The 26,476-nt window shown below is 43.2% G+C and overlaps 1 protein-coding gene across 3 annotated transcripts in view; it reads left to right on the plus strand.

The window, feature by feature from the left end:
* DNMT3A (DNA methyltransferase 3 alpha) overlaps window positions 1–26,476 on the plus strand; it is a 660,717-nt gene that overhangs the window by 400,829 nt on the left and 233,412 nt on the right. For 2 of the 3 annotated variants that reach the window (XM_033935457.1, XM_033935458.1), the window contains exon 6: window positions 6,886–7,032. The exons of the other annotated variant lie outside the window; for it this stretch is intronic. In XM_033935457.1, coding sequence (XP_033791348.1) covers window positions 6,886–7,032 — 147 coding nt within the window. The remainder of the gene's footprint in view (window positions 1–6,885; window positions 7,033–26,476) is intronic. 3 annotated transcript variants of the gene reach the window in all.

Here is a 26,476-nt window from a genome sequence, read left to right on the forward strand (position 1 = left end):
TATAAATATATACATCAGCCATTTCTTTTCAGGTCAGTGTTTTTGGGCATCTTTGATCTGTTATTTAATTCATGATTGATACTCTGACATCATGATTGATGGTGTTATGGGACTTGGAATCTTATTTTATGAATACAGATCTTGAAATTCCAACCTGCCTTGAGTTGGGTGCTATAAAAAAGCAAAAACAGGAATTATACACATTTCATAAGTGTTCCAGTACTACCAAGTCTCTCAAATATGTCAGGAACACTTTCAGACAGTCCTGAATTTTAAATATCAATAAACTAATGTGGGAGCCATATTCCTCCATTCCACAAAGAATATGCAGGTCTACAAGGCTCACAAAATTCCTTTATATGTGCAATCTTAAAATGTAATTAGATTAGAGATCAACCATATCTTATTCTGTAAATATAACTCCAACACAGTCACCAAATTACATTTTAAGATTGCATATATAAAGGAATTTTGTACCACTAAACTATTCTTTTAGAAGAAAATAAGCTATAGGTGCTACCATTGTTGCTGCTCAGAATGCCAAATAATTATGTCATCTGTTGCACAACCAATTGTTCCTTTTGAATAATTTGATAGTTACACTTTATGATGGAAGTGTACTAATAATTTGCTCATTTATAATTGCAAGCAGTTTTGAAATTTTATAGCCATGAGGCAGCACTGACTTAACACACAGGAAAAATAGTAATGAGGTGGCTACAGGTCAACAGAAGCCAATTGAACTAATCCTGGTTTTCCCTCATTATATCTAGGAACATCTAATTTTTCTTTAATAAAACATACTAGAAGTCCAGAGGTAGACAAGCTTGACCCTACAAACCTGGAGCCATCTAGTAACATGTTAAATGTTTTTAATTGAGATAAAGTAGTATAGTTGTTCTAATCCACCTGCATGCACAAAAAAAATAAATAAATAAATAAATAAAGATTTAACAAATAAAACAAAAAATGTATAAGGTGATAACCTTTCATAAGCACATTTTGCTTTTGCAATGTCACCTATTGGGATGATCTGACCACCTATCTGTTTTGCCTGTCAATCAGTATATATAGGTTTGTTTGCACAAACACAAGCTTACAGTGCGTGTAAAGCAGAGCAGGTACTGGAAAAAGGAAGAAGCAGGTGAGAAGGGAGGTCAGAGGTGAGCAAGGTTTGCAATGGGAAGAAAATTGGAGCCACAGGGACCTCATACTCCATGGTAGATGAAAAGGAATTTCTGCTACAGTGGCTTTAGAGTTTGCAGGTACCCCTGCGAACGTATCAAAAGTGAGAGAAGGTGAAGCAGTTAGGTGTACAAGTGGTTTTCTCATCCATCCTCCCTGTTGAGGGTAAAGGCCAGGTCAGAGAAGCTCACATCCTAGAGATGAATATATGGCTAAGTGGATGGTGTCATCGAGAGTATTTTCACTTCCTGGACCATGGGATGATTTTCCAAGGACTGCTGAGCAGGGATGGTGTGCATCTATCAAAGAAGAGAAGAAGTTTCTTCAGCAGCAGGCTGGCTAATCTACTGGAGAGGGCTTTCAACTAGAAGCGATAGGGCAGGGTGATCAAATCCCCCGGGTGAGTATAAGCACTCAGGTAAGTAAATCACTAAATACCTCTACTCGGATGGGAAAAGGGGGCAATGTCTGGAAAGCAGTATATACTAATGCTCAAAGTATGGGAAACAAGATTCTGGATCTAGAAGCTGTGATGGAAGAAGATGAGTTGGATATAGTGGCGATCACGGAGACGTGGTTCACAGAAACCCATGACTGGAATGTAGTTATACCGAGTTATAATCTGTTCTGGAAAGACAGGGTAGAAAGAAAAGGAGGGGGAGTAGTGTTATATGTTAAAGTCATATTAAAGACACACAATTGCTGGATCTACAGGACAAGAAAGAGGCACTGTGGATCAATTTAGAAAGAGGGAATGGTAAATATATTTACATTGGTGTGATATACAGGCCTCCGTCATAGACAGAAGTGGACAGAGATTTAATAGTAGAAATTCAGCATATATCTAAAAAAAAGGGGAAGTTTTACTAATAGGTGTTTTTAATATGCTGGATGTTGATTGGGGTACCCATATTGTAGGGTCTTATAGAAGTAGGGAAATCCTGGATTTTCTACAAAGAGAACTATTCCAGCAATTGGTAATGGAACCCACGCAGGATGGGGTAATTCTTAGTGCTTACTAACGGGGAAAATGTTTCTGATGTTATAGTGCGTGATTATCTGGCATCCAGTGATCACTTCATGGTACAGTTTGATATTAAGACGGGTATAGAGAGGGCTTATTAAAAAGTAAAAAGTTCTAGACTTTTAAAAAAACTAACTTTGTTCAGATGGGGATTACATCAAGGAATTGTGGTTTGGATGGGAAAGTCTGGAAAGAGTAGAATGCTGTGGAAAAAACTGAAAGCGGTTATTGTAAGGGCGACAGACCTTTTTGTAAGGCAAGTAAGTAAAAGTAAGAAGAAAAGAAGACCGCTTTGGTTCTCAAAAGTAGTAACTAAGAAGGTAAGGAATAAGAGGTTAGCTTTCATAAGCTGTAAAAGATCGCAGAAAGAGGAAGACAGGCAAAAATATCTGGAAAAGTTAAGAGAGGCTGGTCGAGTAATCAATAAAGCAAAGATGCAAATGGAAGAAAAAATAGTTGACATGGTATAATGGTGACAAGACATTTTTTAGATATATTTAGATATATATAGGAAGAAGTGCAAAAGTTGCATTGTGAGACTCAAGTGTGAAGGAGAAAAATATGTAGAAGCTGATAAAGAAAAGGTTGAATTGCTTAATAAATATTTCTGTTCTGTGTTCACAGCTGAAGCACCAGGAACAGGACCGCAGAAGACATAAATGCAAATAGGGATGGAGGAGTGGTAGATCCTGATCAATTTTCAAAGGGTTGTGTTCGTGAGGAGCTAGCTAATTAAAGGTAGGCAAAGTGATGGGGCCGGATGGTGTACATTCGAGGGTGCTGAAGGAACTTAGGGAAGTTATGGTGGCTCCGCTGACTGACCTTTTCAATGCTTCTCTAGAGTCGAGAGTGGTACCGGAGGACTGGAAAAGGGCGGATGTGGTCCCTCTCCACAAAAGTGGAAGTAAGGAAGAAGTAGGGAATTACAGGCCGGTAAGTCTGACTTCTGTGATAAGCAAATTAATGGAAATGCTTTTAAAATAGAGAATGGTGAAGTTTCTGGAATCTGGTGGATTACAGGACCAGAGGCAACATGGATTCACTAGAGGCAGGTCTTGTCAGACAAATCTTATCAATTTCTTTGACTGGGTGACCAGAGAATTGGATAGAGGGAGTGCGCTAGATGTGGTGTATTTAGATTTTAGCAAAGCGTTTGACAGTGTTCCACACAGGTGTCTAATAAATAAACTGAGCACCTTCATGATGGGTCCCAAAGTGATGGGCTGGGTCAGGAACTGGTAGAGTGGAAGGGTAGTGGTCAATGGAGATCTTTCTGAGGAAAGGTTCTGTTCTTGAGCCTGTTCTTTTAAACATTTTTATAATGGATATTGCTGAAGGGCTATCGAATAAGATTTGCCTCTTTGTGAATGATACCAAAATCTGCAATAGAGTATACACCCCAGATGGTGTGAATAGCATGAAAAAAGACCTAGTGAAGCTTGAAAAATGGTCTGAAATTTGGCAGCTAAAATGTAATGCTAAGAAATGCAAGGTCATTCATTTGGGCTGATAAAACCTGAGGGAACGGTACAATTTAGGGAGTAAAGAACATATGTGCACGACGAAGAGCGGGACTTGGGTGTGGTTGTATGTGATGATCTTAAGATGGCCAAACAAGTTGAAAAGGTGACGGTGGAAGCTAAAAGGATGCTAGGGTGCATAGGAGAAGTATGGCCAGTAGGAAAAAGGAGTTATTGATGCCCCTGTATAAGACTCTGGTGAGACCTCATTTAGAATATTGTGTGCAATTCTGGAGACCACACCTTCAAAAATATATATAAAAGATGGAGTTGGTCCAGAGGAAGGCTACTAAAATGGTGCGTGGTCTTCATTATAAGGCATATGGGGACAGAAATAAAGATCTCAATATGTATACTTTGGAGGAAATGTGGGCGAGGGGAGATATGATATATTTAATATTTAATATGACGTTTAAATACCTACGTGGCATAAATGGGCATGAGTTGAGTCTCTTTCATTTGAATGGAAGCTCCGAAATGAGAGGACATAGGACGAAGTTGAGAGGTGATAGCCTCAGGAGTAATCTAAGGAAATACGTTTTTATAGAAAGAATGGTAGATGCGTGGAACAGTCTCCCGGAAGAGGTGGTGGAGGTAAAGACTGTGTCTGAATTCAGGAAAGTGTGGGATAGGCATGTGGGATCTCATAGAGAGAGGAAGAGATAATGGTTACTGCGGATGGGTAGACTGAATGGGCCATTTGGCCTTTATCTGCCATTATGTTTCTAAAGGGGAGTCTGTTTTGTAACAGCAAAGGCACGTGGACTGTGGCTGCAGACCTCAGCAAAAATGTGTGGTAATTCTCATCAGTACAAGAAATTGACTGGGTTGCAGTGAAAGATTGCATGGGAGAAAAAAAAAGAAGAGGAGAGGGAAGTTGGGGGGAACGGAAAACGGAGGAAAGGTAGAAATAACATGGGAGGGAAAAGAGGTAAGAATGAGAATACCCCAAAAACATATATTCCCACATTCCTATCCCCTAAACAAGTTGGCATCCCAAAACTGCACACCCATAAGACATGTACACTGCCCAATCCAATATCTCAACTTTCTTCAACATCTTTCACACCTCTTAGGCATACATATATACCACCAGTCCTTACTTGGACCCCATATACTTCATCCAGCCCCAGCAGCCCCCCCGAGACACACTTTACTATGTCTCTCCCTATGAAGTCCCCCATACAGTCTGCATATAGAGCAAGAAGAAATGTGCCATTGTGTCACACTGTAACTGTGTACTTTTCAATCTGAATTATACAGGCATAATACTTTTATTGACTAGCTTTCAAGAACTAACATCCCCTTCCTCGGGTCAGAACAGATTAAGCACCAGATAATATTATCAGGAGATATAAATTACTCCCACTCCAGGTGATAAAAGCCAGCAGCGTGACGGATTTTAAGAGAAAATGGGATACTCACGTGGGATCTTTAAGGGAGTAAACTCAGGGGGGGAGGATACTTGGAATGGGCAGACTTGGTGGGCTATAGCCCTTTTCTGCCGCTTTTTTTCTATGTTTCTATATTCAAAGGAAACAATAATAATCCAGGAAAGTAATGCTTTTAAAGTTAAAATGATGACAATGGAGAATGCAAAGATCTGGGCTTTTTAATGCATTCTGAGCCATAAAATTCTACTACTTGTCAACTTCTGATCACCTCTCAACCTCTATCCCTCCCTCCCTTCCCATGCCATCTTTCCTCTTCAGCCTATTATTGGAATGCTTTCTATGATTTACTTATATTTTCTGGTAGTCAGTCTTTGCTTATTCTATTTTAACCTGAGGTGTTTGCTCCTGAAAGCTAGTCAAGAACTGTATTGTCCAATAAAATATTGCCATATATATGTGTGTGTTTTTGTTTTTAACTTTTTTTTTTTTTTTTTTAGTGGTTAGCAAAGTCAGGATATACTGTTTAATTCAGTCCTTATTCAATGCAAAGTCTGGTATATATCAGGACTGTAAATTCCTGATGCAAAGGACAGAATTGAAAAAGATCCCACCAGGACTGACCCAGTATAAATTACCAAGGACCTCAAAGAACAATCTTTGAGTCATGTAATCGCTAACTTTCAGCAAAGGCAATTTTTCACATAACTCTAATGCCAATCTAGTTTTTAATTTCCCTTTCCAAAGTCAAGAACTTGTGGCCTTATATTTCATCATAAAAGATCAGGTCTTTTCACCAGCTTTTATTTAATGACCTTGAGCCATGGGCCATGATCAGCCTCAGAATACCATGTAGGAAGAACAACAAAACGAAGAAAATACCTATGTACCAAAACCACTGGAAAGTCCAAAACAAAACAGAATGGAACAATAGTCTCTGGATGTCACAGAAACCGTTGGTAAATATAAAAGTTTATTTAAATCAAGTATCCAAATATAAAAACATCAAAGCTCAATTTATCAGAGGTACACAAAATACTAATTGCTCGTGGAGATGACATCATATACCGGACCCAACACGGTCCATGTTTCAGCGTCTTTGCCTTCGTCAGGGGTTATAATGTTGCACAATCATACAGAAAAGTGTGACTTGTGATAAAAACAATGAACAATCTGACTGATATTGTAGTATGATGCTAAGAAGTGTGACTTGTGATGAAGATATTAAATAATTTGAAATAAGTGGTGGCTCTTCTAATGCCGCTGGACCCCTGACGAAGGCAAAGACGCCGAAACATGGACCGTGTTGGGTCCGGTATATGTTGTCATCTCCACGAGCAATTGGTATTTTGTGTACCTCTGATAAATTGAGCTTTGATGTTTTTATATTTGGATACTTGATTTCAATAAACTTTTATATTTACCAACGGCTTCTGTGACATCCAGAGACTATTGTTCCATTCTGTTTTGTTTCAGAATACCAGGTGACATGAATTTTTAAAAAGCAGATTTAAACTTCAAAGGCTTGATTTACTCAATTTTTCCCACACGTAGAATGGGGAAAAACTTTAGTGAATCATATCCTAAATCTCTCTGAATTAAAAATAAGTTGGTAAATTGTTATGATTCAGAATTCTGTCTAAATGTCTGCCTCTCCAATGCCCTACCACAGAACAAAAAATGCAACTCCCAAAGAATTGAAAAACGGAGAGATTCGATGCAGTTCAATGGTGTATTGATTGTCTTTCTAACTGCCTTTGAGCAGGGATGTCGAGGCCGGCTGCGCGGAGGGTTGGGCTGGGAAACCAGCCTGCGTCAGAGGCCCCTTCCAAGACTGACCTTCCAGGCTGGGGACCCCTATTACATCAGCAAGAGGAAGAGAGATGAGTGGCTGGCCAAATGGAAGAGGGAGGTAAGGACACAGATTCTGACTTGCACACTGGCTCACAACAAGAGGTCAACCAGTTTTACAGGAGTCCTTATTTGAGGTTTCTTCTCTTTTTCTTTTTTTATATTTAGCTAAGCTTGCTTTGTCTATGCAAAAGAAAAAAGACAGGAGGTTTCAAGAAAAGTATGTCCTCCCATTTTCAAAAAAAAAATGATAAATATAATGCTGTACTATTTTGTATTCTGATGCTGGTGAGTTATTGATAGTGCCTTGAAAAAGTCTTCACACCTTTGCATATTTCCAATTCTGCTGTCTAAAAAATACAATTCAAAATAAGAGGTTGTTTCATTGATCTACACAACATACTCTACACTTTCAATGTAGAAATATTCAAAATGAAAATAAGAATAAGAAACCAAAAAGCTTGATAGAATAGTCTTATCATAGGGAAGGAATTTAGTTCAATTGTTTCAGTTGTAGCTCAAGATGAATTACATTCAGATACAGTAAGTATTTTTCTGTCCCCAAAGGCAGTTTGTCATTGAGGCAACAGGGATTAAGTGAGTTGCCCAAGATCACAAGGAGCTGCAACAGTATTTGAACCATGCTTTCCTGGTTCTCAGCCTGCTGCTCTAACAATTGGGCTCCTACTCCACTCCAGAGCAAACCCAGATTAGCTAAAATTGCAGTAATGAAACCCATAATAAGTTAAATCAAGCTTACTGTGCCCAGTCACAGTAGTTGAGCTGATTAGCATACTCCTGAATAAAAAATTAAGCTGTTTCTATTAAGTGACATACCTGTATATTTCAAACAAAGGTCTAAATATACAAGGGTCAATAGTCAGCTGATAGTGGTCAGCATTTTTGTAAACGCTGGCCATCACTGGCTAAATTAGCCCCAGATATTCAGTGCTGTTCCATGTGCAAGCACTGACACTGAATATCTGGTGCTAATTTAGGTGAGGCTGCCACTTGAACTTATGTGGATCCCAAGCAATATTCAGCTGGTGCCCACAAAAGACAATATTGGCCAGAACCCACCTTAAGCAGTCCTCCTTCCGATCCTCTTCCCCTGGAAAGAAAAGAATCTCCCTCCCTCCCTGGACCCCTGGTGGTTCATGGGGGCAGGGGAAAGCAGGAGCAAAGCCCACTTGTTCCTGCCCCAACAAAATGGCTGCTACAGTCTCTAGCAGTAGACTTGTGGTACTACCTCACTACCAAAAACTGCAAGGTATATACAGAATTGCACTTAGCTAGAAATTTGCCATTTGTGAATGTGTAGGCACACATATGTGCGTATATGTCACTATTCTGAACACATATATAACAGGCATGCAACTGTTAGTCCCTATGTTATAGAATTCCCATGATGTACTGGATAGCATTTCAAAGACACACATGGGGACACTAAGCATAGTGGTGGCAGCATTATGTGGTGGAGATACTCTGCAGTGCAGGAACAGGGAGGCTAGTGAGGACTGAAGGAAATATGGATGGTGCCAAGTACAGGTAGATCCTAGAGCAGGGGTCAGCAATCTTTTTAAAGCAGAGAACCATTTTATTCTAAATGTTTTACCCAAGATTTACAAAGAACCGCAATGGCTAGAGAAGGGGGTTTGAGATATTCCAGGTCTCTCACTCTCTTCCCTCCCCAAGGTCTAGCTTCTCTCTCCTCTTTCTCCCCTCCAACCCCTCACAGGTCTCTGCCCCTCTCAACCCTCCTTCCCCTGCTCCTCCCCTTCCCCCAACCCATAGCTAAGGTTCCCTCCCAACCTCACAATTCTCCCTCCCTGCAAGGGCCTACTAAGGTACTGGGTCCAGCAAAGGGGGGGGGATCTTCAGGGTGGGAACATGGCCCTTTCATGGCAGCTAAATCCCACAATACCCCACTCCTCCACTCCACCATGTATAGGTAGCCGCCCGCATCAGGACTATCAAGGAACCTGGTGATCTAATGGGAGGTATTTGTGGCAGGAGCGCTGCCCTTTGACTCCTGTCTCCTCATGGCTGTCATGACCTTTCACAACTGCTTGCGGTATTTACTGTAGTGCTGTGAGCTGCTGTAAGAGGTTGGACAGCCATTTTGGAAGACAACTGCAAGGAGGCAGGAGCAAGAGGGCCATGCTCCTGTAACGAAGACCCCCGCTGGACCACCAGGTACTTTGGTTGGTATGGGGGGCCATGGGAGAAGAGCCACATGTGGCTTGTGAGCCACAGGTTGCTGACCCCTGTCCTAGAGGAAAACCTCTATCTGTCTGCCTAGGTCATGGGACTGGGCTGAAGATTTGCCTTTCAGCAGGACAGTAACCTTAAGCACAATTCAAAAGCAACAATGGAGTAGCTCAGCAAAAAGAAAAATGAATACAGTGATACCTTGGTGTACGAGTGCACCAGTTTGCGAGTGTTTTGCAAGACGAGCAAAACATTCGCAAAATTGGTGCCTCGCAAACCGAGCTTGCCTCGATGTACGAGCGCCTCCCCCCGCGATCCTCCCCCGTGATCCAGCACCCCCCCACGCCACGATCCGGCACCCCCCACCCACCCAAACACTTCGATTACTCTCCATCTGGCACCTGGCACCAACACACAGGACATGCCGGTGCCGGAAGATCTGCAGTCCTTTTTGCTGGGCCTTGAGCATCTGCGCATGCTCAAGGCCTTCGAGTTCCCGCTCTCTCCGAGATTCTCGGAGAGACCGGGAACTCAAAGGCCTTGAGCATGCGTAGATGCTCAAGGCCCAGCAAAAAGGACTGCAGATCTTCCGGCACCGGCACTGGCATGTCCTGTGCGTTGGTGCCGGTGCCGGGTGCCAGATGGAGGGTAAGCGAAGTGTTCGGGTGGATGGGGGGTGCTGGATCGCATGGGGGATGCCAGATCGTGGCGGGGGGTGTCGAATCGCATGGGGGATGCCGGATCATGGCGGGGGGATTCCGGATCACGCAGGGGTGGCCATCTTGAGCGGGGGGAGCAATGCCAGTTCTCGGGGGGATAGAGCAGTGCTGCTGGCCTCGGGGGATAGGGTGGGAATGAATCAAGGGAGTTTCCCTTACTTTCTTTGGGGAAACTCGCTTTGATATATGAGCAATTTGGTTTACGAGCATGCTTCTGGAACGAATTATGCTCATAAAACAAGGTTCCACTGTATTTCATACATTAATCCAGTAGAAATTCTATGGCAAGGCTTGAAGACTATGATCCATAGACAGTTCTCAGCCAATCTGACACAACCTAAGCTATTCTGCCAAGAAGAATGGGCAAAAACTGTATCATCCCACTTTGCAAAGTTAGTACACTTCTCCCTCTGTATTTGCAGTTTCAGCATTCGCGGTTTTGATTATTTGCGGTTTTTAGCTTTCTGGCTCCTCCCCCCCAATTACGTCAGCTTGCATAGAGAAATCACTGATTCCCAGCACTTTCTTTACCATGTTTTGCCTCTCCTTCAGGAACAGGCCAGGTCTCCCACCATGTTATTCGCAGTTTCACCATATTCACAATGGTTTTTAATAGAAAACAGCGAATAACATATGAAAAAGTTATTCACGGTTTTTCTGTATTCGCAGGTCTGTTAATCCCCTATCACAGCGAATACGGAGGGAGAAGTGTAGTCACTTAAATAACTCATGGCTGTTATTGCTGCAAAGGTGTCTTCCCCCAAGCTTTGCATCAAGTTGTGTGAAGACTTAGGTAATAAAAGTTTTTTGGTTTCTTTTTCTTAATTACATTTTGAATATTTCTGTAATTGTAACCATCTCTGGGGAAACATGACTAAAGTCTCCAGAAACAGCCTCTCCAAAAGAACTTCATAAAAATGCTTTGAGTTCATTTTTATTAACAGGAATTCAGAAAATGGTAATTAGTATAGATAACAAACTAACATTCCTCCCACCCCACCCCCCATATACACCTTTTTTTTTTTTTTTTTAAATGAAGCTGCATTAGTGTTTCAGAACTTTTACCGCCCCGGCCAACAATAAAAAAAAAATGCTGATGTGGCTTCATAAAAGGGGGGTTAAGTGTAGACCCATGCAGTGAAAGTCTGCCATCCTCAACATTTTGTATCTGCAGCTTTAGTCATGTTTTCCAAGAGATGACCACAATTGTTATTTCTTGTTGAGAATGCAAAGTATGTTGCATAAGTAATGGAACAAACTCCTGCTTTAATTAATTTTGAATTACAGTATATTCTTCAAACAACAGAATGTAAAAGTGTACAAGAGTAGGAAAACATTTGCAAGGCATTACAGGTAGGTAAGGTCACCCTCCACTTTCCCTATTTGGGAAGAATTGACTATACTGGAAGCAGTAGTAAGCTCTCAATTTCAGCTAGGATAGAAGGGCAGGAACAGTCTCAAAGCAGTGGTGGCCACTGGGACTCCAGTCTACTGTCACTGGGCTCAGGGAGCACATGGCAGGCAGTGAGTAGGGAGCACTGCAGTGAGACGCAAGCTTCTACTCTAGGTTATTTTTCCAGGGTCTGATGACTCATGGGTCAGCACAAGTATAAAGGCATACAGCTCAGGAGAGTATGATCCTCCTACACTGCTGGGTGGAATATTCTTGCCAGTTGTTTTCTACTTTGGGGCCCATTTTGCTGTATCTCAGAGCAGCAAGGAAATTGACCTTGATTCTTCCACAAAGAAGACACGTGACCAGTGGTTCAGGCCCTAGATGTTTTTATGTGGATTATTTATTTGTTTTAATAAAGCCATCATCTTGGACATCAACTCTCCACAAGCCTCTTGTTCCATTTTGCTGTATACCACCTTAGGTGAATCTCTTCATAAAGGTGGTTAATTAATAAATAAATAAATAAAATTTGATAGACCACTGTGCACACAAGACAGAAAATAGCTACATCTTCTCGGGGCCCCCTCTGCTCTTTTTTTTTTTTTAATTCTTTATTGATTTTCAAATTTTGACAGTGCAATACAAATATATTAAACATGAGCAATATACATAGTGCACTTAAAAGACACAAAATTAATACATTACCAATCCTTTTCTCCCTCCCTTCCTCACATAACTATTACACTGCACATGCATATGTTATTACAATATTATAGATAAATATCTTTAGCAAACCCAAATACCTTCCCCCCCCCCCCAGATATCTGACATTCATTGCCATTCAACATATGCAGTCAATGGGCTCCACACCTTATTGAATGTCATACTAGGGTGATTGAGCAGGCTGGAGACTGAGAATGCTCATTTCTTCTTGGCAATCAAGCATCTTAATGGGCTAGCTGTTGGGTGTTTGTGCCCTGCCCCATAGATTACAGCTGAGTCAGCCTGCAGAAAGAAAATGTTATATTATCATAGAGTGAAATTCAGGATCTTCATTCGCAGTAGTGACAGCATTTGAATGGTAGATCCTGTGTAAGATATTGTAATAGGTCCTTCTCTTTCTCCATCCCTCCCTGGTATCTTATTCTTCCCTTATTAAACCCTGCTCCTTTATAATTATTTCCTTTACGTCTACATTCACAATTTCATCCTTCCCAAAGATACCTTCTTTTCTTAATGCTCCAGTCCATTATGTGACCCTCTTTCCTATCATCACATCTCTCCACAATATATGTTCAGTTTCCCTCTAATCTTCTAGGAATGCAAATCCTCTCCATGGACAAGCCCCCATCTGTAAGTAGTACATTCTCCTCAATATAATTGTAGCACAGGGGAAATTTAGGAGGAGGAACTGTAAAAACTATGTAGAAAAGACAAAGCAAAGTAAAAGAGTTCTGATGGACAGTAAAAGCAAAACGTGCCAAGGCCTTCCTTGGAATGACAAGTGTTTAAAATGCTCAAAAAGAAACAATCCTTACCAAAAGAATAGTTGTATATAAATAGGGTTACCTTATGTCCAGGTTTTCCCAAACATGTCCGTCTTTTCCGGCAAATGTCGGGTATCCGACAGTTGTGGTGATTTTTTTTACCATTTGTCCTGGTTTCCGCCAGATGGCCTGCACCTGTGTCTGCCTGCATCTTGTAGTGGTGTACCTTAAAAGTGCCATCATGGAGGAAACAAGCTGGGCTCCAGTGGTGCTTTTTTCAGTGGGTCAGCAGCAGGCCGTCAGTGATTCTCACACACTGCCTGCCACTAACCGGAAGTCTCCCATGTGCCACATAGGGAAACAGGAAATTGCAAGAGGGGAGCAGGACACAGCAGAGAGGAGGCTTCCAGGTCAGTGGCAGGCAGCATATGAGAATCACTACCAGCCTGCCGCTAACCCATCGCCGCAGGAGTCCAACGTGTTTTCTCCATGACGGCACTTTCAAGGTACACAAATCACCCTAGGAACAAAAACTTAATGAGCCCACTAGGGACAGAGAAGGAAGAATGAGGAAAGAAAAAGAAGAAATCCAAGACAAACCAAAGGGGATCACCAAAATGTTCCACATTCAAAATGGAGAAACCAAACAAAAAAGCAAAACCTATGGCATCGATGGTCTTGATGCAAAAGTTTATTAAAATGTCTTCACAATTAAAAGTGATGCAGGTCAATTATAAATCCATATAGTACACAGTAAAAGTGTTGTGGTGTGGAAAGAAAAAGAGGACCTTGGATGGAAAAGGGGGAGAGGGGAGATAATGGATGGAAAGAGAGACTGTGTCTGAATTCAGAAGGGCCTGGGATAGGCACGTGGGATCTCTCAGAAAGAGAATGAGATAATGGTTACTGCAGTGGCAGACTAGATGGGCCATTTGGCCTTTATCTGCCGTCATATTTCTATGATGGAAGGATTAGGGGAGAGAGTGGGGGACATGTGAAATGGAAGGATTAGGAGAGAAAAAGGGCAGAGGGGGAAAGGGGAGGGGGGGACATGCTAAATGAAAAGATAAGGAGAGAAAAAGGGGACCCTGAATGGAAAAGGGATAGAGTGGGAACACTGGATAGAAGGATGGGGAGAGAGGGGAGACGCTGGATGAAAGGATGAGAAAGAGGGAAGGGGGACATGCTAAATGGATAGAAAAGGGGCAAAGAGAAGATGCTGGGTGGAAGGATGAGGAGAGAAAGAGGGGAGATACTGCATGGATGGATGGGGTGATGCTTAATGGAAAGATGAGGGCATGCTAAATGGAAGAATAAGGAGAGAAAAGGGTGCCATGCTGGATTTAAAAGACATAGAGAGATACTAGATAGAATGATGGGAAGACACAAAGAGGAGATGGTGGATGGAAGTGCGAAGAGACCTGAGAGAGAGGGGGTAACGCACTAGATGGAAGTGGGGGGTGGGACGCACTGGATGGGAGAGAAAGAGGGGGGACACACTGGATGGAAGTGGGGAGAGAGAGAGAAGGACATGCTGAATGGAAGGGATTAGAGGTTAGAATTAGTGAAAGACTGGGAATGAGAGGAAGTGGAATGAGAGGTGTGGTGTGAGAGAAAAGAGATAGAATGCTGTAGGTAGACAGTAAAAAGAGGGAAATTGAAGACTATATAGTAAGAATGAATGAAGAGAGGGAGAAAAATTAATTAAACAACGCTAATAGGAGAAACCCCCCTTCCCCCCTCCACACACACACAATGTTGGTGATAGATGTAGTGGAGGAGATGAAGAAGACAGGAAGAGAGAGAAAATTGACAATTGGACACAAACTCTGATATGAGAGTTAAGAGAAGACAAAGAAAAGCAGAGATTAGGACCAACATAATTAGAAAAATTAAACCGCTAGACAACAAAGGGAGAAAAAAGAATTATATTTTTAATTTTGAATAAAGAACAAAACTCACAATTGAAAGTCTTATATATCATGGGGGGAAGGTGGGAGCACTATGAAGGGTAAATTGCTTGATAGCATGCAGCTAGCAGCCACCTAGGAGAAGGGTGGGGCCATTTGTCCTTTTTTTGTCTTCACAAATATGGTAACCTTATAAACATGAATTTCTATGATGAGAAGATGGAGGTGAAACATATACTAAAAATATACAATCAAATCATATTCCAATAGAAGAGTGAAGTAACAAAACCTCAACTGTAGTGTGTATAAAACATTTAAGGAAAAGGACCTTAAACACCCAGAACATAATATCTGAACTTGTGGCCCCATGAAGTTGATCTGGCTGATCATGCAATTGTGATTAAGGAAGAAATCAAAATGTTGGGTGTAATTCTTGGGGCACATTTAACATTCAAATTGCAGTTATCTTACTTCGCTGTGAGAAAGTTATCGCAGCTGAAAAACGTATTGACAGGCTGGGATTTGAGATAAGTGCTTCAAACAGTAGTATTGTTAAAGCTTTATTATTGCAATGGGATTTATTTAGGACTCCCACTATCCAGGATGAAAACTTTACAGAGTGTGCAGTTTGAAGATATTTCTCTGATTTTAAAAAAACATAATTGGTTGCCAGTTTATTTTCATGTGCAATTAAAAATTTTGAATATTTTGCAACAAGGGCTCTATGGTGTGTTACCTGATTATTTGCAAAGATGCTTGACACTGCACAGTCCAGGGATATCTGAGAATTTTAAATAAAAATAGATAAAATCGTATGTTATTGGATGTGGAGAAAAGTGGGATAGTGAAATATGTTTCAAGTAGAAAATCCTGCTTTTCGGTAGCAGGTCCAATATTATGGAATGGAATTTCCTGTGTGATACATTTATGTCGGTATATAAGAAATTAAATTTAATTTAATTTAAATTAAATTAAAAATGTTTTACACTTACTGAAGTTGCTCAAAATATACTTTTTTGTTCAAGCGTTTGATTGATACTAGAATTCCTGTTTAGATGGGAGACGAACCATTTTTGGAGAAGAGTTTTATATGGATAGATGTGGGGGTTTTGCCTTATATGATGTTATTGTATATTCATTCTTTTATGTATGTTTTGTTGTGAGTCACTTAGGGCTCCTTTTGCTAAGTTGTGATAGCATTTTTAGCGCACACAGGATTTTAGCGCGCGCTAAACCCGTGCTACGTGGCTAGAATTAATGTCAGCTCAATGCTGGCGTTAAGGTCTAGTGCGTGTGGAAATTCAGCGCACGCTAAGTGCACGCTAAAACCACTATTTCAGCTTAATAAAAGGAGCCCTTAGGCATTAAATATTTTAAATTATAAATATTTTAAATAAATAAATAAATAAAATAAACAGCTAAAAAATCCATGTCTTTTCTGGGGTCATGAATACTATCTTTGGTCCTAAAAACCTTGTAGTAGTTTCATTTTTTTCAGTTTTTCCAGATAACACAATTTTACAGAGGCATTAATAATAATCTTCAAAAGGAATTTATGGCAATATTGGTTACTAGTAATCATTCAAACAGCAATTTCCTATGAATGGCACACATGTCATTCAGGTCTGTTTTGAAACATCTACATTGGCTACCTATGAAACATAGGGTGCATTATAAAGTAATCTCCCTAGTGCATCAAGTTTTATATAGATCATCCCCAGCCTGTGTTCACATGCTATGGGAGATCTATAGACCTAAAGGGGCATTGAGGTCAGAGGGAGGTATGAAATTAACAGCAACCAAGGAAGTGGAGTGCACTATGCAACTACGAACACATCATGTTTTCGATTGCTGGTGTGTCCTAGTGGAATACCCTCCCTGGGTACTTAAGATTATGTACTGACTGTGTCACCTTCAAGAAATTATTAGTCACAACTGTTTGTTGATGCCTATATATAGTATGTGACAGGGAAAACTCCAATGCTGTATTGAGTATTCAGATAATATGTTCTGAATGATAAGGTAGAGAATGATCATGTAATGTCTTTGTGCTGTTATAGTTTTATTTTATGAATGTTTGTTATTGGAAGCCACTTAGATTCTAGGCAGTATATACATCCTCTATAATAAAACCCTAAGCGCGCATACGCACTTACAACTCTGTGTTCCCTGACAGCATGATGTGTGCCTCCGTGCCAAATTCAATTTCAGGCACGTGGGATGGCTTGTGGTGCGGGGGCGGCTTGCGACGGCTTGTGGCGCATGCAGTGATTTGAGCGGCGGTGGCAGTTTGACTCCTCCGCTGTCACTGCTGGGACGCCTCTTCTTACCCCTGGACCAGCAAACGCAGCAGCAGCGGGGCATTTGCTAGGCCGGCCCACTTCGATAATTCAAGGTGGGCCAGTCTAGCAAAAGCCCTGAGGCTGCCCAGGCTAGCGGATGCTGGACAAGGGGAGCAGGGAAAGAAGAAGGGGTACTACTGGACAGGGGGATCAGGTAAGGGGTGCTGCTGGACAAGGGGGGAAGTAAAAGGAAAGGAAGAGGGCCTACTGCTGGACAGGGGGAGTAGGGAAGGGGTGCTGCTGGACATGGGGGGAGGTAAAAGGAAGGGAGAAGGCCTGCTGGACAGGGGGAGCAGGGAAGAGGTGCTGCTGGACAGGGGGGAGGTAAAAGGAAGGGAGAAGGGCTACTGTTGGACAGGGGGAGAAGCAAGGGGGGGTGGTGGTGGACAGCCGAGGAAAGAGAGAGACAGAAAGGAAGGAAGAAAGACAGACAGAAAGCGACCAAGGAGAGAGAGAGAAAGAAAGAAAGAAAGACACACACACACACATATATTCTAGCACCCGTTAAAGTAACGGGCTTAAAGACTAGTCTTTAAATAAATAAATAAATGTATTCACTCAATACTTTTTCATAATCTTTAATATAGTGATACCCATAAGATCATCTTTAAAAGCTTATTGTGCAATATGTGAAAACAATACTGAAGAAAAAGAGTATCTTATGTAGACTAATCCTGCTTACATTTTCTCCGGGCTTACTCTTCTTCAGTCCGCAATTGAAAAGCAGCTCAAAATGGCATAGGTATATGAACCAAATGCTGCCAAAACCACAGCAAATGAGAAAACACCATGTTGCTGACATCAATGTTTAAAGGAACATAACATTTAGAAAAATGCCTTCCACTCAATGTAAAGACTTAAACCCATCATATCTAAAGATTGAAGTTTGTTGATCCAGCATTGTTCACACTGTAGCAATAACCGATTTATATTACCACCTCTTACGGTTTTATATATTCTGAAAAATCGTGATGATTCTCCAGACAATGTTTAATTAAATGTGCTTCGGTGTGTTTCCTCATAAGACTCGATCTGTGTTCGTTGATTCGAATTCTAAAGTTTCTTACTGTCTTGCCTACATAAATTTTGTCACATGGACTCAAAATGATGTACACAGCCAATTTTGTGTTGCAATTACTGAACTGGCTTAAGTATCAGCAGTTACATGTTGAAACCCCTAAGTGATGCCACTTTTTTTTATATTTTTTTATTTTTTCCTTTTTTAAATGTCTGATACATTTCTTGTGGCTTGATAGGTATTTTGCAAAAAGCTTCACATTTAGGGCCCCTTTTACAAAGCTGCAGTAGCGATGCTGTTGAAGTAAGTGCACCAAAAGCCCATTCAATTCCTATGGACTAGGGCAGTGGTGTAATGAGGGAGCTTAGTGCCCGTGGCAGTGGCGCCCAGCATTGCCATGCTGTGTGTCCTCCCACTCTTCCCCACTGCTTGGGCACCACCCCCATTCTTCCCCACCGCTTGAACGCCCCCTCACCCCGTGTACCTCTTGAAATGTTTGCAAACACAAGCAGCATCTTCCACCTGCTGCTCGCCACAGCCTCAGTCTCCCTTCTGATGTTATGTCCTGGTTTCGTGACCAGAAAGTGGCATCACAAGGGAGCCAAGGCCTGCATGAGTAGCAAGTGGAAGATGCTGCTCACACTGGTGAACGTTTAAAGAGGACCACGGAGGAGAGGAGGAGAGGTGCCAGCGCCTCCCACCATGAAGACGGTGCCTGGGGTGATCTGCCCCCCTCTCCCCCGGTGCATTTATTACAGCAGCATCCGCTAGTGGAGCTTTGTAAAAGGGTCCTTTAGAGAGACTTTTATTAAATACTCTGCTAACTGTGACAGCAAAAGTACAGACCTGAATGATATTTTTTTCTAACTAGATGGCATGCAAAAATCATGCTGCCTTGGATCCTGTAGTCCATTGGATTTCAGAAACAGCATTAACTTCTGTTTTAGCACCGTTTCCCTTAATTTATTCATTACCAAAATCAGATTAACCAGCCCATAGTTCCTAGTCTCCGCCTTACTTATGCTTTTGTGGACAGAAACCATTTCCATCTGTCTCCAGCTCTCTGAGACCACTCCCAGTTCTAAAGGAACATTAAGAACATCAGATAGTAGAGCCACCAGAACTTCTCTACGTTCCTTCAGTATCTTCCTTTGTATACTCTCTAGCCTCATCTTTTTTGTCTACTGTTAGTTTAGCTTGATCATCATGAACACAGTCTTCTGAAAACCATAAGTCTACCTCATTTCTATTCCCTTTTGTGTTTATTTTTTGTGGCCCTACTCCCAGCCATTCATCTGTGAGCACAAAACAGAAATATTCATTAAGCAATTCTGACTTATTTGTATCAGCCTCAACATATTCCTTTTCTTTACCCGTGAGTCTCACAGTGCCTTGATTGTACTTCCTTCTATCACTAATATAGGTAAACAAAGTCTTGTTCCCTATTTTACTATATTGACTATTATTTCTTCCATTTTCTGACTACTTTCCAAGCTTTGCTTAGTTTTCCCGATATTGTGATTTGTCTATCTCTGTTTCCAATTAGAATATTCTTACAAATAAAGGCAAGAGAAATGAGAACATAAGAATTGCCGCTGCTGGGTCAGACCAGTGGTCCATCGTGCCCAGCAATCCGCTCATGCGGCAGCCCTTAGGTCAAAGACCAGTGCCTTAACTGAGTCCAGCCCTAGCTGCGTACGTTCTGGTTTAGGAGGAACTTGTCTAACTTTGTCTTGAAACCTTGGAGGGTGTTTTCCCCTATAAAAGACTCCAGAAGAGCGTTCCAGTTTTCTACCACTCTCTGGGTGAAGAAGAACTTCCTTACGTTTGTACGGAATCTATCCCCTTTTAACTTTAGAGAGTGCCCTCTCGTTCTCCCTACTTTGGAGAGGGTGAACAACCTGTCTTTATCCACTAAGTCTATTCCCTTCATTATCTTGAATGTTTCAATCATGTCCCCTTTCAGTCTCCTCTTTTCAAGGGAGAAGAATATTGGAAAAGAATTCATCAGAGAAAAAAGGTGAAAGCAGAGAGAAAACATAAAAGAAAACCAAGAATAAAGAGACAAGCAAAATGAGAATATTCTTACTGATGGCTGACATAATCCAAGAGAGTCCAGAAGAGCAAGCACTCCACAGTATTCTTTTCCTTCCTCCTTTTTAGCTCTTAGATTTTTGACACTTCACGGTTAAGTTCCCTTAGGCCACAGGTGCCTGGTTTGGTACATTTTTCCAGCATCAAGCCGTTTGAAGAAATGTTCCAGGTGCAACAAGAAAAAATCCAAATAGCACCAAAAGGTTCCACAAAAGAAATGAAACAGCAAAACAACAAAAAGATTGTGGAACATAAGATTGGATGTACCAGTTTGTAGTTTAATAAATGTCCAAATAGGAGATCACTTGATGAACTGAGCTGAGGCAGACGTAGGCTGCCTGAGCTCTCAGGCCCTAAATCCCGAATCGCCCCGTTGCCTGCCGCCCGAGGTGCACCAGAGGACAGCGCTTTGCAGCGATTGGTGAGCCTCCTGCATGGACAAATTTCTGTCTTCCCCCGTGCCGCCGATGTCCACTCGCACCCAAAAAAAAGATCGCGAACGCCCGTAGCATGGTGGGGACAAAATGGTGCCGGTTACCTCGCCGGCTATACAAGAAATTGCGCCGGAGGCGCTAACGGCATTAACACAGGCAGTTACGGTGACAATGCAGCCTAGTATTGATAAGCTCTCAGAACAACTTTTAAAGCTTGAAAACTTGCTTACTGAGACTACTAGCCGAACAACAGCCTTGGAGACCCGAGTCTCAGGATTGGATGATACCCAGAGAGCCCATGATACAACATTGCAGGACCTACAGGCCCTGGCTCAGAAGCAAGCGGAGAGACTGGATGATCTGGAAAATAGATCACGCAGGTCCAATTTACGCTTTTTAGGTATTCCAGAAACAGTGTCTGGACCTAAGCTGCTGCAGGTCTTGGAAGAATGGCTAACAACTACCTTTTCCCTGCGAGAGAGCTTGGGCCCTATACGGCTGGAACGGGCACATCGGCTGGGCAGGGAGCAGGCCCGGGAAGCAAGGCCTAGAATGGTCATAGCCAAACTTTTAAATTACAACCATAAAGTTGAAATACTGCGCAAATATAAACAACTACGAGAGCATTTAACATTTGAAGAATCTGAGGTGCGCATTTTTCAGGATTACTTAGCTGCGCTGACCGAGCGCAGGAAGCTATTTTACCCGCTTTGTTCATCCTTGCCTGAAAAAAAAATACGTTTTCTCTTCTTATACCCAGCCACCCTGCAAATACATCATCAGGGACAATGGCATGTATTTGATACAGCTGCGGATGCAGCCACCTTTATGAATACCCATGTGCTCTCCCAGGTGGACTTTACATGACTCACCACTTTCCGATAGCTGAATTTTGGTTTGGAGGTTCCTGGGAGTCTTAGAACCCCACATGATGGGGGATTGGGAATCTTACTTCACTCCTGCTTTTAATTGTTGATATGGACTGAGGTTGTTCAGAATTGCATGCTCAGTTGACACAGTTAATGGGAATGTGCACTATATATTGCTGTCTCCTACCAGTTTTATTTATACTAGGCTTACTACGGGTATCTTACTTTTGACTTGTGGGTGACTCGGGGCCTGGGGTGGCATTGGTTTGTGATCTCTCATAGAGAATGACACAGGGAAAAAATCTGTCCCCGTCACTGCACCGTCCCCGGCCCACCATCCTCTGCACCGCCCCGTCACTGCCGTTCCCTTCACCGCCCCATCACCGTCACCACCATCCCTTTCACCGCCCCGTCACCACCACTGCCATCCCATTCACTGCCCCGTCACCGTCCCCGCAGCATCCATATAAGCCTCAGTACTGCGAAACACCATGAAGACAGAAGAGAATCCTGCCACCACTACTACTACTACTGCACTGAGAATCTGTTCCAGTGCCTCTGCCCTGTAGTAAAAACAGAACATAAAATAAATCAATTGACTTGTCCTCCCTTGCAATGACGTGTCCCCCATGTTCACCTATAGCTCGAATCAGGTCAATTGTGCACACTAAAAATGCAGGTGGATCTGGAACGTGAGCGCAGGCAGGCAGTGATACAAAAACAGCAGACACCCGACCGATTGCAGTGTTCCGCCATCTCCCTCCCTCCATCTCACCTTAGATGTAGAGTATGCCGGCTTTCTTTTTCGCCCAGCCACACGTGCGAGTGCTCATTTGTTCAATATTCTCCTCTGATGCAACCGGAAACAGGAAGTTGTAAGAGAGGAGAAGATTGATCAACTCGAGCAGCTGCGCAAGCGCGGCTTTTTGAACGCATGCAGCTGGGCGAAAAAGAAAGCCGGCATACTCTACATCAGTGTTTTTCAAACTTTTTACACCCGTGAACCGGCAAAAATAAAAGAATTATTTTGTGGACCGGCAAACTACTAGGACTAAAATTTTAAAACCCTGTTTCCGCCCCATCTCCGCAAGCTCGGTCACCTCAGTCTCTATAGAAAAATAGACAAATATAGTACAAAATATATACAGCAGATATAACTTCTCAAAACTGACACATTTTGATCACTAAATTGAAAATAAAATCATTTTTCCTACCTTTGCTGTCTGGTGATTGATTTCATGAGTCTCTGGTTGCGTTTCCTTCTGTCTGTGTATCCTTTCTTTCATTTCTTTCTTTCTGCACTCAGGCCCAAGAATTGTCCCTTTCTATTCCCTCCCTCTTTCCTTCCTATGTCCTTAGTGCCCCTGGTGCCTCCTTCCCATGTCTTTAGTGCCCCCAGTGCCTCCTTCCCATGTCCTTAGTGCCCCTTCCTGTCTTTAGTGCCCCCAGTGCCTCCTTCCCATGTCCTTAGTGCCTCTTTCCTGTCTTTAGTGCCCCCAGTGCCTCCTCCCCATGTCTTTAGCGCCCCCAGTGCCTCCTTCCCATGTCCTTAGTGCCTCCTTCCCATGTCTTTAGTGCCCCAGTGCCTCCTTCCCATGTCCTTAGTGCCCCTTTCTGTCTTTAGTACCCCCAGTGCCTCCTTCCCATGTCTTTAGTGCCCCAGTGCCTCCTTCCCATGTCTTTAGTGCCCCCAATGCCTCCTTCCCATGTCCTTAGTGCCCCTTCCTGTCTTTAGTGCCCCCAGTGCCTCCTTCCCATGTCTTTAGTGCCCCAGTGCCTCCTTCCCATGTCCTTAGTGCCCCTTTCTGTCTTTAGTGCCCCCAGTGCCTCCTTCCCATGTCTTTAGTGCCCCCAGTGCCTCCTCCCCATGTCTTTAGTGCCCCCAATGCCTCCTTCCCATGTCCTTAGTGCCCCTTTCTGTCTTTAGTGCCCCCAGTGCCTCTTTCCCATGTCTTTAGTGCCCCAGTGCCTCCTTCCCATGTCCTTAGTGCCCCTTTCTGTCTTTAGTGCCCCGGTGCCTCCTTCCCATGTCCTTAGTCCCCTTTCTGTCTTTAGTGCCCCCAGTGCCTCCTTCCCATGTCTTTAGTGCCCCTTTCTGTCTTTAGTGCCCCCAGTGCCTCCTTCCCATGTCTTTAGTGCCCCTAGTGCCTCCTTTCTATGTCCCTCTCACTGCCTTCTATACTTTGTCCCACCCCCACCCCCGAATCCTGCCTGCCTACCTTTCTCCCTCCCTAGCAAAAGCCAGCCTGCTGCCTCCCTGCCGCTCAAAAAAAAAAAAAAAAAGCCTCCTTCCTTTTCCCCTGCTCTTACCGCCATTCTCATGCTGCAGCTACTAAAGCCGACAGGAAGTCTTTCCGATTCAATTCTGATGTCGGAGAGGACGTTCTGGGCCAGCCAGGCAGCGATTGGCTGGCCCAGAACGTCCTCTCCGATGTCAGAATTGACGTCGGAAAGACTTCCTGTCGGCTTTAGTAGCTGCAGCATGAGCATGGCGGTAAGAGCAGGGGAAAAGGAAGGAGGCTTTTTTTTTTTTTTTCGCACGGACCGGCAGAAATTCAACCGGCTGTAAGGAGGAGGGAGGGAGATGGCGGGGACCGCGCGATCCTTGATTGCCTCACTGCGGGGACAAGTCCATTCACCGCTCCACGGGGCGGTGAATGGCCTTGTCCCCGTCCCGCAGAGGCCACTATTTTTTCTTCCCCGTTTCGGCGGGCTACCCGCGGCTAAACGCGTTTAGCCACGGGTAACCCGCCACCGTGTCATTCTCTAATCTCTCACACCTCTAGGACTGCCCTGAGGCGGACCTTCAGTTGTGACTCTGTAATTATGCAAGGGGGGGTCGACAGGGGGGAGTGGGCGGGGTGGGTTGGGGGGGGCTTGGGGGGGAGTCCTTTGCTATGGTGGAGGTGTGTGAGATACTTATGGATACAGGAGAGTCAGAGTCTTGAAGCTGCTATGAGATTCTTGCATGTGGAAATGCCTATTGCATTGCAGGTACTTAGGCAGGCCCTGAGTATCGCACGGCTACCCTGGGTGAGGCTGGGAACCTGGGGTGGTTTGTTTGTACATAATGTTAATTCTTTGCATGTATTCACCATTTTCATAAGTCTTAGCTAATAATCTGCGAATAGCGTCATGGAATGTATCGGGCATTACATCCCCCATTAAAAGAACCAAAATTTTAACCCAGCTTAAACGACATAATGCAGACATCGCATGTTTACAGGAAACCCGCCTGACGGACATAGAACACCAGAAATTGAGGAGGTCATGGGTGGCCACGGTTTATGCAGCCTCTTCCACTCACAAACGGGCTGGGGTAGCGATAATAATTCGTAAGACTTTACCCTATACTGCCAGAGTGATTGAAACTGATCTTCAGGGCAGATATGTACTGTTACACTTGACGGTAGGAGCATATTCCTTCTATCTTTTGAATGTGTAAACTCATGGAAGGGGTGTTGTTCCAAAGCTGCTATCACCAAAGGAGGGGAGAGGGAGGTGTCAGGTTTCATTTTTACACAGATTACAGGTTAGCCTAGAAACAACCCTAACTCGGCTTCCCAGGCCATTCACTTGCAATCAGTAGAACATTAAGAAGAAGTTGCCTCCGCTGAGTCAGACCAGAGGTCCATCCTGCCCAGCGGTCCGCTCCCGCTGCGGCCCATCAGGCCTAATTGCCTGAACAGTGTCCCTGACTAATTTTGTAACTGCCTCTAATCCTATCCCTATTACCTACCTCTACTCCTATCTGTACCCCTCAATCCCTTTGTCCTCCAGGTACCTATCCAGACCTTCTTTGAAGCCCTGTAGCGTGCTCCTGCTTATCACATCCTCCGGTAGCGCGATCCATATATCCACCACCCTCTGAGTGAAAAAGAACTTCCTGGCGTTTGTTCTAAACCTTTCCCCTTTCAATTTCTCTGAGTGCCCCCTTGTACTTGTGTTTCCCCGTAATTTGAAAAATCTGTCCCTGTCTACTCTTTCTATGCCCTTCATGATCTTGAAGGTTTCTATCATGTCTCCGCTTTTCCAGGGAGAAAAGCCCCAGCTTCTTCAGTCTGTCAGTATATGAGAGGTTTTCCATACCCTTTATTAGCTTAGTTGCTCTTCTCTGGACTCTCTCAAGTACCGCCATGTCCTTATTGAGGTACGGCGACCAGTACTGGACACAGTACTCCAGGTGCGGGCGCACCAGTGCACGATACAGTGGCAGGATGACTTCCTTTGTCCTGGTCGTGATACCCTTCTTAATGATACCCAACATTCTGTTTGCCTTCCTTGAGGCTGTGGCGCACTGCGCCGACGCCTTCAATGATGTGTCTACCATCACTCCCAGGTCTCTTTCAAGGTTACTCACCCCTAGCTATGAGATAAGTGAACATCGGGTTCTTTTTCCCTACATGCATGTCCTTGCATTTCCCTATGTTGAAGCTCATTTACCACTTTTTGGCCCACTCTTCCAGCGCTGTCAGATCTTTTTGGAGATTTTTGCAGTCCTCCTTGCTTTCAACCCTGCTATATAATTTGGTGTCATCCGCAGGTGAATTGGCATACAGTGGATTAATATGAATGTACATATATATGTCTAGGGATCTTATAAAAACATAAGAATTGTCGTACTGGGACAGACCAAAGATCCATCAAGCCCAGCATCCTGTTTCCAACAATGGCTAATTCAGGTCACATGAACCTGGCAAGATCCCAAGTAATAAAACAGATTTTAAGCTGCTTATCCTAGGAATAAGCAATGGATTTCCCCAAGCCATCTCAATAATGGCCTATGGACTTCTCTTTTAGGAACTTAGCCATTCTTAAAGAGTCCATGCCAACTGAAAAGCTCAAGACTGATTTAGACTGCCATTTTACATGCTCAGCCAGCGGTCTCAAACTTGCAGCCTGCCAGGTACTATTTTGAGGCCCTCAGTCTGCCCTCAGTCTCCTTTCATAGGAGGCAGACTACATTTTTACCAGCATCAGACTCTCATTGCATCAGATCAGTGAGTTTGTCAAGTAGTAGCTCAA

This window comes from Geotrypetes seraphini, chromosome 3 (genome assembly GCF_902459505.1).
Source record: "Geotrypetes seraphini chromosome 3, aGeoSer1.1, whole genome shotgun sequence".
Lineage (NCBI taxonomy): Eukaryota > Metazoa > Chordata > Amphibia > Gymnophiona > Dermophiidae > Geotrypetes > Geotrypetes seraphini.